We start from the raw sequence: 16,034 nt of genomic DNA on the forward strand, positions 1-16,034 counted from the left end.
TTATAGAACATCGATTTACGTACACTTATCTTTAGTTTTATACAATGCATGTTCGAAAACCCTAATCCTAGAAGAAAGCTTTTACTTGCATAATAGCTTCCGGTTCATCAATGGCCCTTGCTGATGTTGATACAATGTTGACGGTGGACGTGCACTATTCAGGCTTCTTCCTACCAATACCAATTACCAAATCTTATAAGCTATGTAGAATCCCAAATTTTAACGTACACTGATGTGGCTTTCATAAATATGGACTACAATTTTGCTTTATTTCTTCATGAAGTTATAAAGGAACCAATCCATAATGTTTAATTATTGTGTTCCCAGCACGCAGTTGTATGTAGGGATAAGACTTATGATGTAGTTGAAGTGTTTGAGATAATTCGTAAATCATGGTTTTGACATTGGGGGAAGGATTAATTCGTATATCGAACATTATGAATACAAGGTGCATGAATGGCTTCCAGATGAAATGGATATTTAAATGATGATGATGAAATGATAGTCATTGATCAGAAAAAGTGAACAAGGGGTTAAAGGTGAAATAGAGGTGAATCTAGTGCTTTGTACTTTGTGTAGCATTCTATTATTGACATTCTACTTTGTGACAATGAACTTTTTGTACTACTATTCTTGGTATTCTACTTTGTGAAAAGTAATATGTACGTGAATTAAACGCAAATGTAGAAATGTTCTTGATAGCAATGTTCTTTTCATCTTTGTGTACTTAGTAACAATTGTAGCATTGTACTTTGTGTAGCCCCGTCACAGACTAGAATGCACTACTTTGTGCAATGTAGACTTAATAACCAATTAATAGCATTGTCCTTAACAGCATTTGTTCTTAACAACATTTGTTCTTAATAGTGTTCATAATGGCATTTATTGGTTAATAGCATTGTACTATTTGTAAGTGATTAGACCATAGCCCAGATTAATTAACAGAAGAATAATTAAAAAAAAAAAAACAAAAACATAAATTTACCAATGTAAAAGCCTAACGAACTAAAGATCCAAACAACTTCATAAGAAAACAGGAAAAAAAAAAGCTAGAAACTTTTTGTTAGCTAGTTACTATTCTGTTATAACCTTCTGTACAAACAACACCATAACACACAGGGGTTGCTGTCATCTCTCTCACTCCCGGGTATCTGCTCCAAAGACTTCCTTCATCTTCAAAGTTTGCATCACAAATATCTCATCATATGCCTTCTTTTGTTTAACATCAACATAACCTCCCGTTTTCAAAACCTGCATATATCATTTTTCAAAACAACCATTCCATTTGTAAATGTGTAGATGCTGTTTCTTTCTTACCAGTATCTCAGAGAAAAACATTGCACTTTCTCTCTTTGTTTTCTGCTTCAAAATCTGACTCAACTTTACAACTTCATCTTTCTTGTGTGTGAAGCTAGAGTGCAGGTAACCCCCAACACTTCTGCATAACAAAATAAATAATACATCCAAATGAGTTTTTTTTTTTTTTTTTTTTAAACAAAAAAATTGATTCGATGTTAGAAAAAAAAAGTAGAACACCAATATATGATCATCAAACTTACTTTGTTAGAGCCGACCAATTTTCTGCAAAATAGAAACATGATTTTATCAGAAGATCTCTAGATAAAAATAAATAAATAAATAAAAAGTTACATACCATGTCCTTGGTTTTGTAGGTGTGACGAGCTTGGCCCCTGCCTGGAAACAGATTGAAGATTATCCAATTCTTGATCATTGATTGGAAACACGTCTTCACATGAACTTGTGGGGCCCTCTTGGTTGGCCTTTGATGCAGATTGAGTTGTTGGCGTTAATGGAGCAATTATTTCTGCTTCATTTTCTTCAACACTTTTTTGCATAATAGCAGCAGCAGCAGCACATGATCCTATTCCTACCCCAACCCCATCATCAACAACTTCTATAGCTGATTGCAGCTGCAGTTGCTCCACCTCAATTCTGGAAATGGCAGACCTCAAATCAGATGGAAAACCTGCATTCACTGATGAAGGGACAAATTTAATTAAGAATAACATTTCATTGCAAAAAACTAATTAAAGAAGAAAGAAAGCTTACAAGGAATTATAGGTTGGATGAAATAATCACAAGACCTGGTCCTACTCCTAGTGGTTGGAACTTTGGTTCTTTTGGCTACAAGATCGCTTGCATTTGTGACCCAGTCTTTATACACCCTGCAACCAAGATTGAAGAAAATAGCATTCAGAATTTCTAATAAGTATCATCTTCTAGGTTGGGACAAATTTATGATTGTTCCATTGTTATCTTAGAGAGAAAGAAAGTATGAAATACTTAAAGTAACTTCATTTGAATTTGATTGGGCTTCTATGCAAGTTGACACATAATTAGTAGAACAAAAGGATGACATCACATGACATGACTCACACGTTACGAATGACAGTGATATCATCATAAACACATTTGCGCTTCCTTGAATTTGATATTGATGCCCTAACACTAACACTAACACGCTCTTGGACAGCTGGAGTACGAACAGCCATACTATCCGATTTATGTTTACCTGAAATCAATTCAAGCAACATTTATTTATTTCATAAATAAATACAAACCTCATCAACAATTCATACAACATATATTATGTTGATTTCAAAATAATAAAAATTTACCCGAAACAGAGGGACCTTTCGACTGAGGTGTCACGTTAACAGCAACCGACAATTTTTGTGGACTAGGTTTGACCGTTATGTTATCATCCATCAATGTTTCTAAAACTGATTTCTCTTCTTTCTCCCCAGTTGTACACTCTTCTTCATCTTGATGCTTATCATTTCTATCTTCAAATGTCATGTAGTTATCACAAGAATTTGTGTTCCTCCATTCTGGATCTTGTTCAAGAAAGGGTATTTTGGGAAGAGTTACTTCTTCATTAGGCTCATCAAGTTCCATGGGAGCCAGGCGATCCTCCAGGGAGAATCTTGTCCGAAGATTCTCGGGGCTTGCCTCTGAGTGATGTCCTGTTTCGTCATTTTCCCATGCATCTGTATCTGTTTAAAGAAAACAATCATACAAATACAACAACTAGGTTAACATATCTCCTACCTAGATTACACAATTAATAATAAAAAAACATGAACTTGAATATCTTACCAGGAAGAACAATCTCTAGATTGGATTTCACATGGTGTCTGTGATTTTCAAGAAACAAATCAAAAACTGATAGAAATAAATGCTGCAAAACAAAATTGACAAATTCAAAAAGTAACGCACTCGCTGCTGCTTTCATCTTCTACAACTTGAAGATCAAAAGCATCCAGTTCAAAATTTTCTGGCAGGGTAATTGAAGAGAATTCTGCACGCATAGCATCAATGAAAGTGTTGGATTTTTTTCTACTAGAAGATTCTGGTGCATCCATGGCTACAATGTTAGTTTTGGATCTTTGACTTGAAGGCTCTGGTAAGCACATGCCACCAACGTTAATGTTGACTTTTTTCCTTCCTTCAAAATAGACTTTCATTTCATACAGGCTATGATTGCAGTCAATAAGCAGATACTCGACTTTCTTGGAGTATAGTCTCGTCACTCCTAGTAGAAGAAATCCTAAGATTCTATATGTTACAACTGGAACTTGGTCTACCAATATTTTATCTGAGTCAAACACAAAAAGAAGCATATGTCAGAAATATTAAATATATAAGAAATAAAAGTATGGAGCAGTTTCAAAGTAACAAAAGTCCATGACAAAGATTGCAAGGATAATGAACAAACACTTTTCTACAAAGTTGAAAAAGCAGGAAAACCCCTTTTTAGGGTTTAAAGGTCAACATATATTGCCTAAATTTTCAGCAACAAACTTGCAAGTTCTAAAACATAATTCTAAGATACAATTTCATACACGATTTTCACGACCCAAAATTTGTGGGGCAACAGAAGATGGTTCATTTTTCCCCTTTATAAAAGTGAGAAATGCATCAAATATATGGTGCTGACTTTGAAAGCAAACAGTCAAAACAACAATCACAAGTAATGAAGAAAAAGAAGAGTTGAGTAACGAAAAAAAATCTTCTTCTAGCCGCTAACCAGTAAAAAAAAAAAACCCTAGGTTTCAAGCATACAAACAATCGAACCCACAAACGATTTATAGATTAAAATAATCGCATTTTTTCTAGAATTTTTAAAAAAAAACCGAATGGGTATTAAACCATCGCACAGCAAATAATCATATGTATGGCCTTGGTGTTGAAATATTCACAATCATTCACAACTCTCAGTACGGATGAACAACAATAGTTACCGACGTTAAACACAAACGAACCAGAAATCAAAATTAGTAAAAATAAATGAACCCCGTTTTAGTTTCTGCAAAACGCTGAAGAATTTTTTTTATCGAAGTAATTCACGTGATTTTCATCTTACTATAATTCCTGTATCTTCAATGGAAGACAAAGCGACACAGAAAATTAAACCGACAACTAACCGACAGAAGAACTGATGTTCGTCTGTTGAACAAATTCTTTCCTGATACGATGCGGAAAGTGAGCAGCCATCCAAACATGTCCCAAATCCACCTTCTTATTCCCCATTAACATATGTTTGTATATCGTCCCCATTTTAACTTAAATACACTTGATCAAAACCCCTTCTCTTATAAATACACATGTAAACAAAGATGTAATGGGATTTGTGGTTTGATTATCACTCTGTGAGTCTGAAATGGAAATGGAAATGGTGTGCCTACTACTCTGCAAAAGAGCGATGAGAGAGGAAATGGTGGTATAGAAATGGGGAGGGAAGAAGAAAACGGTCGAGGTTTTGAGCGTCGCAGACAAGTTTCCAATTTTAAAAAGAGAAAATCAAAAATTTAGACACATTTAACATTTTCATGAAAGAGTCATTAATATGTGATGACAAACGCTGTATTTATGTGTTTCTTAATTCCTGGTTCTATTTTACTATAAAAAGACAAAACCGAAAGATTGGTCTTATGCTATTTAAAAAATTTTAGATGGGTCTAAAAACATTTTTATTTTTATAGAAGGTATAAAATCAAGTTTTTTATATTTTTGATCTGAAAAAATGTAAAAATACGGTTATGTTCTTTTATTTTTTTTTTGTATTTTTTATATTTTTTCAAATACTAATTTAATTTAAAAATCAAAATAAAAGAAAATAATTCTCTCTCTCTCTCTCTCTCTCTCTCTCTCTCTCTCTCTCTCTCTCTCTCTCTCTCTCTCTCAACATGGATCTGATTTCTTTCTTGAAAATAATCGTTCCTAGCATTAGAACTTAGATTTCTCCCTTCTCAAACAATCGATTCCTGCAATTTAGATTAACCCAAACACTTCAAAATCATGTCATTGGGATGAACCCACCAGGTGAATAGATTTTGCGAATGGAGAAGGGAGTTGAGGTTTTTCTGGGGTGTAGATTTAAGAACATAGTGTAAATCTGTGAACCTCAGATGGTGTTGCAATGGCGGCGCATAGATGGTGATGGCGGCATACAAGTGAACAGAGAAGAAATAAGAGAGGACGAAAGTGAGAGGGTGTTTTGTGTTTTACTGTTATCCACTCACCGGAGTACAAATCTGCTACCTCTCACCGGAGTGTAGATCTCCACCATCAGCTCCAGTTGTGGTGTTGTTAGGAGCCAAATGTAAGCTTCACCATCTCTCTTGATATCTAAAGACTCACCGTTCCAAACATGTGTGTATTCCGTTGATGATTTGAGAGTGGGTTTCGAGGAGTCGTTTGATACATCTTTTCCAGCAAGAATATGACCGGAAAATGGGACGTCGTTTGGTTCTGCATACGAGCCTAAACTTGAAAAGCCTTGTGGGATCTCAACTGGGTCGTAAAATGTGGCACCGAGATTGTCAGTTCCTCCTTCATTTGTTGCCCATGTTTTGTTGAGTTTTGTTACCTAACTCACTTGTAATCCTCCAAGATCTATGATTTCGTTTTTGGTTTTAGTTTGATTGTTTCTTGGAGATTGGAAGAAAAAAAGGAGAGAGATAGATAGAGAGAGAGAGAGATAAAGAAAGAGAGAGAGAGAGAGAGAGAGAGAGAGAGAGAGAGAGAGAAAGAAAGAAAGAAAGAAAGAAAGAAAGAAAGAAAGAAAGAGAGGGTACCGCTGGAGAGGGTTGGGTAAGATTTTATTTTTTATTTTTTTAATTATTTAAATACCAAAATAATAAAGAAATAGAAAGAAAAATGAAAAAGGTAAAATCGACTTTTCAAGTGTATCATGGACCAAAAACACGGAAAAACCTTGATTTTGGACCTTCAATGCAAGTCAGAAACTTTTTAGACCATATCCAAAGTTTTTTTAATACCACAGGGACCAACCTTCAGTTTTGTCTATAAAAAAATATGTTACTTTTATATTAAGTTTAAGGAATAATGACTTAAAAGCGTAATATGTTTTTTGATTTGTACACATTTGGTCACTGAGATTTTTTCCTTCCACATTTGCCCCTTCAACTTGTTTAACTGTACACATTCAATCCTTATGACCTGCTACTTTAGGTAAACCATAAAAAATGACTTAATATGGTAATATATTTCTCACTTTGTACACATTTAGCCCTTAATATTTTTTTGCACATTTAGTCCTTAATATTTTTCTGTTGCAAAGTAAGCCCTTGTTGTTTTTGTACACATTCAATACTTACGAACGGTTTATTTAGGTTTTTCTACGACATCCTACATGGGACAATCATTAATGAGGTATTCGGGGATGTTCATGTTTATGGCCACCGTGACCTCAGCTGTTTGGTTGCTTAGGTTTTGTGTTCTGAACATCGTAACTTCTTCATACGATCTTGGATTTTTACAATCTTTATATCCACGCATTTGTATTTGCTGTTGTCACACCCCAAAACCGGAACGGCGAAAACGTTCAGGGGTGGAGGACGTCATGTACAGTATCACAACACAGCATAATAGTAAACAAGCAAACAACATCATCCATTGCATTAATAAGATAATTTAATACAGGTGTGTTCTGTATAGTTTATATGACACCAAAAATGTAAATCAAAATATAAGACGAGTCTTGAATGCGCTCCATCTTCTCAAAAGATGGCATCGGTACCTGTCTACTGATGACCTGAGAATACAAGTTATTTTGAAAGAGTTTATCAGCTTTAAAGCTGGTGAGTTCATAAATATTTTAGCGTCATTGTTTGCATCAAAATGTTTGTAACAGTGTTTGAAGTACGAGTTTGTAAACGTTTGTAGTAAAAGTATGTGAATGTTTGTGAATGTTTGTAAATGTTTGTAAATGTTTGTACTCTTAGAAAATCCTATATTTTCTACTAAAAGTAGCCTTCTACCAAGGCACGACTGTTTTGTATGTTTGTTTCTTGTAAGAGTGTATAATTTTCCCAAGTGTAACTATCATTATCAAAATATAGCTTATACATTATTGTTTATGTGAAATGATCACAAAGTGAATGCAAAGGGGAAATGTAACACCGGATTCCTGGTACGATTTCTATTTATGTATTTTTTCTCATTTTGCCTTGGACTCAGCGAGTTGGAGGCCCGACTCACCGAGTAGGAGCGATTTTGGCACGGGATTTAAGTGAGGGACTCGATAAGTCGGGTCCCAGACTCGGCGAGTCCGTGCTGGACGAGTAAAACCCTAACCCGGGTGTTTGCACCCTATTTAAATGCTCTAACTCGGCCTCCCTTGTCCCTAACACTTCCAGAGAGCTGTAGAGCGAAACCCTAGCCCCATATTGTTCTTGTGAGTGATTTTGGCTTTGTGAAGGAAGTTGGAGCTTAGAAGAAGAAGGAGGAGGTTGAAGAGTGCAAGGAGGGGAAGTAGATCCGAAATCTACACTGTGAGAAGCTTCCATTCAGGTAGAAAAGTCCCTACCTTGATCACTAGTTCATTAGATCCCCCTTTTGTCCCTAATTGGTGGTTTTCAAGCCCTAAAACCTCAAACTCCATGTGTTTAAGCTCTATGTTCTGAAAGGACTTCAGATCTGGACCTTATGGACATCTTAGAAGTGTAAAGTCTCTGTGGTTGAAGTGATTGAGGTCCCTATTGAGTGTATGACCTCATAAAGAGCTTGGAATTGCCTTTTGGAGCTCATAGGGCCATGCATGCACGTAAAGTTTGCAACTTTACGTGATAAGCATGCCCTAGGAGCCTAGATCTATGGTTTGGAACCGTTGCATGTCTCAGATTTGGTCTGTATGGGAGGAGGGTTGAAGGGACTCGGCGAGTTCCAAAGTGGACTCGGCGAGTTCTATGAAGATGGTCTTAGACTCGACGAGTTGGATGAACAACTCGGCGAGTCCTATGAAGATTGCCTGGAACTCGACGAGTTGTTCTTCAAACTCGGCGAGTCATATGAACTGTTACTGAGTTAAGAGGGGTTTAAGTGTAGAAGGTCCAACCCTTCGTAGCTGCACGCGGAATTAGCAATTTAACGTGTAGCAATAGTCCCAGAAACCCAAATCCTCAAGAAGGATGCTCTGGTGAGGATTAGGAAGCAAGTAGGAGATTTGCTCGTGGGACTCGGCGAGTTGTTCTCGGACTCGGCGAGTCGGATCACGAGTCGGTCTAATCGTCCCAAGTAGTGAGTTAAGGGTGACTCAGTGAGTGGGAAGAGGGACTTGATGAGTTAGTACTGGGATAGTAGGAGAGGGACTCGGCGAGTCTGTGCCATGACTCGGCGAGTCCAGTCAACTGGAAGTTGACTTTGACCAAGGAGTTGACCTTGGACCAGGGGTAGGTCAGTCATTTGACCTAAGGGTATTTATGAGTGACTAATCTATGTTTATGGATTTATAGCCGGAGGATTACCGGTTCAGCAGTCAGACGTCTAGCAAGCAGACTTTCAGCAGCTACTTTTCGAGGTGAGTTACCTTCCAGTAGCGGTGGGTCTACGGCCTCAATGTCGGCCCATCAGTAGGATTTGTATGATTAGATGATTGTCTCTGTGATATTCATCTAGGTTTGCTACTACCTGGTATATTTATATGCTAGTATGACGTGATGTTATGTGCTAGTGACAGTAGGGGAGATAGTCCCCAGATTACCGGTCGATAGGGCCGAAGGGGTAGTCATGCCCAGCCATGCTAGATAGATTACGTGATATGTGTTATGTGGTAGTAGTAGGGGGTGAAATAGTCCCCAGTATCCGGTCGAGAGGACAGAAGGGGAAACCAGCACCCAGATATGCTAGTCAGTGTCCGGTCGAGATGACCGAAGGGGAGGCCAGCACCCAGATATGCTAGCCATTATCCGGTCGAGATGACCGAAGGGGTAGGTCAGGCACCCAGATATGCCTGACAATATATGTTCGTTATATGATTATGGTATGTGGTACAGTGGGGGAACTCACTAAGCTTCGTGCTTACAGTTTTCAGTTTTGGTTTCAGGTACCTCTTCAGCAAAGGGGAAGGAGCTGGCGCGGTAGCGGCGCATCACACACACGCTCTTTGTTTTCCGCACTATGAGATATTTTGGGATTTGTACTCTGACATTATTATGTTTTACGATTCGGTTTTCAGATACGAGACATGTTTTTATTAAATGATATGATCGGATGATATTTTGTTACAAACGTTTTGCAAATCACTTAATCAAAAATGAAATTTTTGGACGTGAAAATTGGGTCGTTACAGGAAATTAATATAGTATTGTAGTGTTGTATTATACTAACTACTGATGTACTAACTACCTTAAACCGGATTTATATCAAGGTATTATGTGATTAATTGTACCATACTATCGACTATAAACACGACGATGAAAGATGTCGGAAGTAATGACATTTGGCACCCGTAGACCTGCAGGTCCCACTGTAGCTAGCAACAAATTGTAGGATAGTCAATCCAGTATAGATCTATACGCAAACTCACGCTCTCCCTCTAGGAGATTCTGGCAACAAATCGGGCCATGGCAGTGAAGACATGCCCCGAAACATTGATTCACATTTATGTTATAGTATACTTGTATATGTAATGTATGTACTAGTGTAGTGAATGTATTGTTTCTCATCATAGTATCGTTGTATAGTTTCTCATAATAGTATCGTTGTATAGTTTCTCATCATAGTATAGTTGTATAGTTTCTCATAATAGTATCGTTGTATAGTTTCTCATCATAGTATACTTGTATAGTTTCTCATAATAGTATCGTTGTATAGTTTCTCATCATAGTATACTTGTATAGTTTCTCATAATAGTAAGTATTGACTCATGAATGAACTGACTCTTTGTATGCTTCATTGAACTAGTAGTAATGAGTAGTAAATCCCTAACTATACCTATTATAGTTACTAGTAGAATCGTTTGTATTACTGGATGTATTGAACTGAGATAAAAGTCGTTATATCTATACATATATACATAATATATAGCTAAGGATCCAACGACACTCGGACAAACAACGGGGTACTCTAAGTCCACAACCAAACAAGGAACAGGAAATAAAGTGATTTGGCAGTCCTAAGTCCTTCAATCCTTATGATGTGTGTAAAGCCAACTAGTTTTAAACCTACTTTTAATTATAAAATAAACACACAAAGGCAGTGGACCTATCAATTGTGGTAAAGCTAAATAAGTAGGGTATCGAACACAGGGAACGGTAAATTAAAACTAAAAACTAATTTTATCTAAATTAAATAATGAAAAGGGGTTTTCTCTAGTTTTACAAGACTAGAAACTTACTAACTATTACTTAGACTAAAAACTAGAAAAGCAAAGATTCAACTAAATTCAATGACGAAGGGAACTTCTGTTTAGTTCAACTCAATTGATCCTATGGTTGATATTATGGTAATAGTGCAATAGATTAATTCTTTTATTGGCTACCGATTCAAGTGATTAGATTCACGTTCGTTGCACTAATCCTTAGAGAACAAACTAACTCAAACAGTGGCCAGTTGTCTAATTTAATTCAATTCACTAGGTTATTTATTCGGGTTAATTTAGACTTGTAATGGTTAACTAATTTGGTCCTTTAATTAACCTCTTGTTGATGGTCATCACACAAGCTCACACATGAATTTACCTATTTTTCTTATTAATTCTAGTTTCATGTTCATTAATCCTAGACATATGATAAAGTGGTCACATAAACATATGAGGTTAACAACTAAGAGATGTTCATGCAGCTTAATTGTCTTCCTATTAACAGAAAAATAGTTATCATTCACACATAAGGTTCTTTAACAAGCTAGAATCAACAAAATCACCAATATTAAATTAATCCTACCATAAATCAAACCATAGTATCAATATTGTCTCCCCAAACAGAAGTTTAAAGGTTTTAGCTCATGATTGAGGTAATTAACAGCACAAAAACGAAATCTAAAAGTCTAACCATGATGAAAAACAATAGATTAAAGTAAGAATGATGTAAATTTGCCTCAAATCTCCTTTGGAATTGATTTTAGGGTTGTATCTTCGTTCTTCAGATCTCCTCTGACTTTAATTCGCAGCTTGCCTCTCCCCAAGGGTTCCAGAATTACTTGTGTCGATCTGAGAAGCTGTTTTTATAGATTCGACCCGACTCGTCGAGTCCATCCCTTAATTCCCGTACACGGTAAGTCACAGAGTCTTTATCTTCTCGAATCTTCGATGAGACTCGCCGAGTAGTCGACCCTACTCGCCGAGTACCTTGTTTTTTTGGCATTTTTCTTCTTTGTTCAACTCCCGGGCTCCCGACCGCTTCTCCTGCTTCCTTTTACTCCCGAGCTTCGCTTTTGGACTGAAAACACAATTCAAACACTTTTAAGTATCTTTTGTCCATGATATGCAATAAATTAGCTAATAAATGATAAAAATCTATGCTTATTATAGGGCTAAATATGCAAACATCACCTTACTTATATAACTATATATGTAATAGACATGGTTTTAATCAATATATAAGTTTATAAGCTGAAATAGAAAAGGTTTGATACATAAAGTGAGTTTAGTAAAGAGTTTAACATGTAAAAGGGTTTGATAAGCAGTTTGAAGTCATTTGTTTAGTAAAACAGTTTGAAAGCATAGTAAATCCATATGTTTGATAGTTATTAATCACATGTGATTGATATAATAACTATGATATTCAACTTGTATCCCCCCATAAAAGCATTTAAAATCATTTAAAAGGTTGATTAAGGGGTATGAACTCACCTGTAGTGAGTGGTTTGGATGGAAGTGTTGGATAAGGTGTTGGGTGTCAAGGGAAGACGTGAACACACACACTGATCCTATTTAACATATAAAGACATATATATGTATCTAATTAGTGATTACAACACTAATTAAGCAAGTAAAGACACCCTAGAACATGGAAAACACTTTGATTCAAGTGTTAAAAGATCATAGGGTTGCATCTAAGGGTTGTATGGGTGTGCATTGGAGTTTACGGTCCAGGAGTAAACTCTCCATGAGTTTACGGCCAAGGGTTTGCGACCCTTATGGGTTTGTGGCCCTTATGGGTTTACGGCTGTAAACCCATGGTGTCTTGTACCAAGTCGATGTTTAAGGTCCTTAGCTCAATGGGAAGGTGTTCTAGGCCAAGTTCCAAGCCTTAGGAAGGATTGTAGGGCAACAATGCACCCTTTATTAGAGTTTACGGCCAAGGGAGATTGCCTTGGCCGTAAACTCCCTTGGTTGGTCGATTTTTGATGTTTTCAAGTCCCTAGTTCATAATACTAACATATAAACATGAAAGGGAGGTAAGGACTTACAGTTTGAAGGTTAAGAAAGGGAGTTTCCGGCCCAAAACACACAAGTGTTCTTGGTGTTCTTGAGGATCTTGAAGATCTAAGCATAAAAGATGGGATTGTGGATGGATTCAAAGATAAATCAAGTAGAAGTGATGTAATCCACACAAAGATGGAAGAGTTTGCTTACATTAGTGAAGATTGGAAGAAAAGTTGAAGATCCTTGGGAGAGAATCTCGAGTTCTCTAGCTAGAAGTTGAAGAATGAAAGGAAAAATGGCTAAGTGTCACCTTTATACAAGGGGTTCACGGCTACTTGGAGTTTACGGCCGTAAACCCAAGTGTTTGGCCGTGAACTCCTCTTTTGATGGCCAAGGTTTGTTTGACAGGTTACAAGTTCAACTGACACATTCCTTCACTTAATTCTTTGATATATTAAAGCTCAGAATGCTCAAACGGACACCAAAAGTGCTAAAAGTTAGCAGAAGTAAGTTTGACTAGATTGAAATGTAAGGTTTGTATAAGATAGAAATTTCGGGTTGTCACATCATCCCCCCGTTAGAGAGAATTTCATCCCGAAATTAGAGTTTAAGTAATAACTAGTTACAAATAACTAAGTGAAAAGATGAGGATATTTCAGTTTCATTTGATCCTCGCGCTCCCAAGTGAATTCAGGTTCTAGCTTGGCGTTCCAGCGAACCTTCACTATCGAGATACGGCTTTGTTTCGTTTGCTTGACCTCTCGGTCCATGATCTCTACTGGTTCTTCCACGAAGTTGAGGCTCTCGTTGATCTCGATCTCTTCGAGTGGGATTACAAGAGTCTCGTTGGATAGACACTTTTTCAAGTTCGAGACGTGGAAAGTAGAATGTACGTTACTAAGTTCGCGAGGTAGGTTGAGTTTGTAAGCTACAGGGCCGATTCTAGCGAGAATCTCGAAAGGCCCTATGTATCTTGGATTGAGCTTCCCACGCTTTCCGAAGCGTATCAAGTCCTTCCATGGTGAGACTTTCAAAAGGACTCGGTCTCCCACCTGGAATTCCAAAGGTTTCCTTCGTTTGTCTGCGTAGCTTTTCTGTCGGTCTCTAGAGGCTTTCAATTGTTCACGAATCTGAATGATCTTCTATGTCGTTTCCCGAATGATTTCCGGACCAGTGAGAGTGCTATCAGGAACTCGTCCTTTAGCTAACTAGGTGTCACCCACCTCAGCCCAACACAGAGGGGATCTGCACTTCCGGCCATAGAGGGCTTTAAATGGAGCAGCCTTGATGCTCGTGTGGTAACCATTATTGTAGGAAAACTCGACAAGGGGTAAATGAGTATCCCATGCCTTTCCAAAGTCGATCACACAGGCTCGCAACATATCTTCCAATGTTTGGATAGTTCTCTCACTTTGTCCGTCGGTCTGAGGATGGCAGGTTGTACTCATGTCTAGTCTTGTTCCTAGGGAACTTTGTAGCGACTGCCAGAACCTCGAAGTGAATCTACTATCTCTATCGGAGATAATGGATATAAGAACACCATGCAGTCGTACAATCTCTCGAATGTATGTTCTTGTGAGCTTCTCCATCTTGTCAGTTTCCTTGATAGGCAGGAAGTGTGCGGACTTGGTCAATCTATCGACGATGACCCAAATGGTATCAAGTCCACCCGTTGTCTTGGGCAACTTGGTTATGAAGTCCATAGTGATCCGCTCCCACTTCCATTCTGGTATCTCTGGTTGTTGTAGTAAACCGGAGGGTTTCTAGTATTCGACCTTGACCTTAGCGCAAGTAAGGCATTTACTCACGAAGGTAGCAACTTCTGCTTTCATGTTAGAATTTTTAAGATCCAGATACATCTTATCTGAACCTGGGTGGACGGAATATCGAGTGTTGTGCGCTTCGGTCATGACCAAGTCTCTGAAGCCACTGTGTCTCGGTGTCCAGATCCGGTCCATGAGATGTAAGGCTCCGCCACCCTTGACTTCCAAATTCTTATCCATCCCTCTAAGGGATTCACCCGCCACGTTTTCAGGTTTTAAGGCTTCGATTTGAGCCTCCTTTATTTGTGTGGACAGGTGAGAATGGATAGTCATGGTCAATGATTTGACCCTTCGACCAGAATATTCTTTCCGACTTAGGGCGTTTGCTACTACGTTGGCTTTACCCGGATGATAACGAATTTCGCATTCGTAGTCATTGAGTAGCTCGACCCACCGTCGTTGTCTCATGTTGAGCTCCTTCTGGTCGAATATGTGTTGTAAACACTTATGGTCTGTAAAGATAGTGCTTTTCGTACCATACAAATAGTGTCTCCAGATCTTCAGAGCAAACACAATTGCTCCTAGTTCAAGATCATGTGTGGTGGAGTTGACTTCGTGTGTCTTCAGCTGTCTCGAGACATAGGCGATGACCTTACCTCGTTGCATCAGAACACAGCCGAGCCCCTGGTTGGATGCATCGCAATATACTACGAAGTCTTCTATCCCTTCGGGGAGGGATAGTATCGGTGCGGTGCATAAGGCTCGCTTTAGCGTTTGAAACGCTTTTTCTTGTTTCTCTTCCCAGTCAAAGGCCACGCCTTTCTGGGTCAGTGTTGTCAGAGGTTTCGCGATCCGAGAGAAGTTCTGTATGAATCTGCGGTAGTAGCCAGCGAGACCTAGAAATTGACGAATTTTCGTAGGCGTCTTTGGTGCTGACCAGTTCTCAATGGCTTTAATTTTGGACGGGTCCACGTGGATTCCTTCTTCGCTGACCGCGTGTACTAAGAATTTGAATCTTCAGATCCAAAATTCACATTTAGAGAACTTCGCATAGAGCTTCTCCGATCGTAAGGTTCATAGGACTTGTCGCAGATGATCGCTATGTTCCTCCTTACTTTGAGAGTAAATCAATATGTCATCAATGAAGACAATGACGAACTGATCCAAGTAAGGACGGCATACCCTATTCATTAAGTCCATGAATACTGCGGGTGCGTTGGTCAATCCGAATGGCATCACCACGAACTCGTAGTGTCCGTAACGAGTTCGGAAGGCTGTCTTCGGAACATCCTCCTCTAGCACTCGTAATTGGTGATATCCGGATCTTAGATCAATCTTGGAAAAGTAATTCGCCCCTTGCAGTTGGTCAAACAAATCGTCTATGCGAGGCAGAGGGTAACGATTTTTGACCGTGAGTTTGTTGAGTTCTCTATAGTCAATGCACATACGGAATGATCTGTCTTTCTTCTTAACGAACAAGACCGGTGCTCCCCATGGTGAGAAACTAGGTCTGATGAAGCCCTTGCTGAGCAATTTGTTAAGTTGACCAGATACTTCCTGCATCTCAGTTGGTGCTAATCGGTAGGGTGATTTGGCTACTGGGGTACCTCCTGGGACTAAGTCGATTATGTACTCAA

General features: G+C 38.3%; 1 protein-coding gene across 3 annotated transcripts; it reads right to left on the bottom strand.

The window, feature by feature from the left end:
• Nucleotides 1–953: 953 nt before the first annotated feature.
• Nucleotides 954–4,830, bottom strand: LOC145109572 (sister chromatid cohesion 1 protein 2-like). Of its 3 annotated transcripts, none has more exons than XM_079046759.1 (10): nucleotides 4,449–4,830; nucleotides 3,241–3,619; nucleotides 3,121–3,158; nucleotides 2,640–3,017; nucleotides 2,398–2,533; nucleotides 2,071–2,186; nucleotides 1,655–1,987; nucleotides 1,560–1,581; nucleotides 1,318–1,438; nucleotides 954–1,251 (listed from the first exon to the last, which is right to left on the bottom strand). In XM_079046759.1, the coding sequence occupies exons 1-10, from the start codon at nucleotides 4,579–4,581 to the stop codon at nucleotides 1,138–1,140; spliced, it is 1,770 nt and encodes a 589-aa protein (XP_078902885.1). In that variant the 5' UTR covers nucleotides 4,582–4,830; the 3' UTR covers nucleotides 954–1,137. The 3 variants fall into 3 exon arrangements, with proteins under 3 accessions (XP_078902885.1, XP_078902884.1, XP_078902886.1); XM_079046758.1 differs by having other exon boundaries at nucleotides 1,655–1,996; nucleotides 4,449–4,829; XM_079046760.1 differs by lacking the exon at nucleotides 4,449–4,830 and adding an exon at nucleotides 3,867–4,076 and having other exon boundaries at nucleotides 1,655–1,996.
• Between the last annotated feature and the right edge of the window lie 11,204 nt (nucleotides 4,831–16,034).

This window comes from Lactuca virosa, chromosome 4, assembly GCF_052849685.1.
Source record: "Lactuca virosa cultivar CGN04683 chromosome 4, Lactuca_virosa_CGN04683_v6, whole genome shotgun sequence".
In the NCBI taxonomy this organism is placed as follows: Eukaryota; Viridiplantae; Streptophyta; class Magnoliopsida; order Asterales; family Asteraceae; genus Lactuca; species Lactuca virosa.

Excerpts from the sequence above, each read along its gene's own strand:
- LOC145109572 (XM_079046758.1), bottom strand. The coding sequence starts at position 4,581 with ATGGGGACGATATACAAACATATGTTAATGGGGAATAAGAAGGTGGAT. Across the intron at positions 3,159-3,240 it reads GAAGATGAAAGCAGCAGCGA|ACACCATGTGAAATCCAATC; the intron begins GTGCGTTACTTT and ends TGAAAATCACAG. Across the intron at positions 1,252-1,317 it reads TGTTTTTCTCTGAGATACTG|GTTTTGAAAACGGGAGGTTA; the intron begins GTAAGAAAGAAA and ends TGATATATGCAG.